Here is a 2298-nt window from a genome sequence, read left to right on the forward strand (position 1 = left end):
TCAGATCAACTCAAGTCTTTATTTTCTGGAACACTTTACAGGATTTTCTAGAAAATTCAGTCCACAGTTCAGACTGGGGCGTGCCGGCTGCTGTGATTGGTCAGCAGGGGCAGGGCGTGCCGGCTGCTGTGATTGGTCAGCAGGGGCAGGGCGTGCCGGCGTCCGGCTCCACCGTCAGCCCTTTGCTCTGGAGGAAGGCTTCCTGTTTGGGTTCCCGGCCCAGGAACTTCCTCAGCATGTCCGCCGCGTCCTCGGAGCCGCCGGGCTGTAGGATGAACTTCCTGTAGTCCAGACCCACCTGGAAGGACCAATCAGGAGAGAGAGCTCAGCAGCCTGGCCACCTGACTGGACAGGTGAGGTGGGAAGCGGGGCTCACCTGGGGGTTCATGATGCCCTCCTGCTTGAAGCGAGCGTAGAACATGTCCATGGAGAAAACCTCGCTCCACAGGTAGCCGTAGTACTGGGCGTCGTAGCCCCCCGCCAGGTGGCCGAAGGTGGCCGGCATGTTGGTTCCTGCAGGGGGAGGGCGGCCAAACGTCAGTTTTCTTGCTCTGACATTACTTATGGTGTCCTCCAGGGGTCAGTGTTGGGACCTGAGTGGTTTGTGAGGTTTCTGAAGCGTCACAGTTCAGTTTGCAGCTGATATTAATATTTTTACAGCTGCTACTGGATGAAACCAGAACAGAAACGAACAAACTGACCTTCATCTGGAGAAACTTTTCAGAGATCATAAAGGAAACCCAGGCAGAAACGATCGATAACAGTGGAGAGAGTGAAAATCTGCTGAAAACAGGAAATGTGTTCAGGATGTCGTAGAACGGCATCCTGAACACATTTCAGGATGCCGTTCAGATGAATATAAAAATGTACTTATTTTTCCAGCATGCATCACAGCATGTTGCCCACTCAGCCAGACGTCCTACACACTGTCACTGTCCACACAAACAAAAGCTCTTAGAGGCGCGTCGAGCCGCAGAGGACAGATGTTTGCCCTCTGCAAAAAACCACAGACGTCAAGCGAAGAAAGGCGGCTTGAATACCTCAGATTATTTAAAAGGTAATTTGTCAGATTCAGAGATTATTCCAGGCATTTCTGTCTACTCGTCTAGCTTTTCAACATTCCATAGGTTGATGTTGTCAAAGGATATGTTTTTTATTAAATTATTAGATATTTGTAGTGATGGACAATGCTAGATAAAAAACTATCTGCGTTACCCAAAAATGTACATTGATGTATGTTTAATTAAAAAAATAAAATAAAAAAAGCTTAAATATGGATGGACAATGTTAGCAAAAACGTTAGCTTAACTACCCAAAAATGTAGTTACAAATGTCTTTTTTTTAAAACTGCTTTAAAAAAAAGCAGTTTTCATCACATACAGTCTGTAAAGCCACAGCGCTGGTTACAAAGGGACGCGAAGCATAAAGCTGCATCATTTAGACATTTCTGTGATCTCTGCAATATTTGCATATTTTTAATATGTTGTCTCCATGTTCACTTATAAATCAATAATCCTTAAATATTTTAATTTAGTCACTCGTTTATGTTTTTAATCATGTTTTTAATATCATCTCCAACAATTTACTTTTTCAACTGTCAGGAAAAAAATGTCATTTTGAGAATAAAGTTTTAATAATGCAAGAATAAAGACATAAAAGAAATAAAGTAGCAACTTTATGACTTTATTCTGTTCATATTGACTTTTTATTTTACTGGAATGACTTCGTTCTCTAAAAGTATATCCAAGAGTCTGATCCTGATCCTGACCTGTACTTTTGATTCTTCAAAAACATAAACTTGGTTTTGTTAATATTGAGAGATGATCAATAGTTGCCAATAATCGTGTTAAATTCTTCCCACAACAGTAAATATTATCATCATCTGTACATTTTTTTATTTTAATTATAGCAGTTACTAATATAAAGTAAAAACAGCGTTGGACCAATCACAGCCACTACAAAGAAATCCCCCAAACATCACGAGTTCACATGTTCCACATGTGAGAAATGATTTTGCTCATGGTTTATACAACATGTGAACATATGGTCAGATTTTTTTCCATGTAAAGATCAGATTAATGTACTGAATATGTAAAAACAATCTCATTAATTTCACATGCAAGAATCACATCTGAAAATCATAAAAAATGCACATGTGGTTCTCACAACTTCTCACATGTGAATGATGTGAAACATGTCCAAGTGTTTACGTGTGATTTTGGAATTCTTCGTGGTAAAAACACATGTGATTCCCAAGTTTTCACATGAGATTCCCAAGTTTTCACATGTGATTCCCAA

The 2298-nt window shown here is 40.6% G+C and overlaps 1 protein-coding gene across 1 annotated transcript in view; it reads right to left on the reverse strand.

Annotated features, from left to right (window-relative positions):
• Positions 1-2298, reverse strand: part of thop1 (thimet oligopeptidase 1) — a 15726-nt gene continuing 13428 nt past the window's right edge. The window contains exons 13-14 of the mRNA XM_008406496.2: positions 377-513; positions 1-298 (exon numbers count right to left, since the gene is read on the reverse strand). Coding sequence (XP_008404718.1) covers positions 137-298; positions 377-513 — 299 coding nt within the window. The 3' untranslated portion in view covers positions 1-136. The remainder of the gene's footprint in view (positions 299-376; positions 514-2298) is intronic.

Source organism: Poecilia reticulata, linkage group LG4, assembly GCF_000633615.1.
Source record: "Poecilia reticulata strain Guanapo linkage group LG4, Guppy_female_1.0+MT, whole genome shotgun sequence".
Taxonomy (NCBI): domain Eukaryota; kingdom Metazoa; phylum Chordata; class Actinopteri; order Cyprinodontiformes; family Poeciliidae; genus Poecilia; species Poecilia reticulata.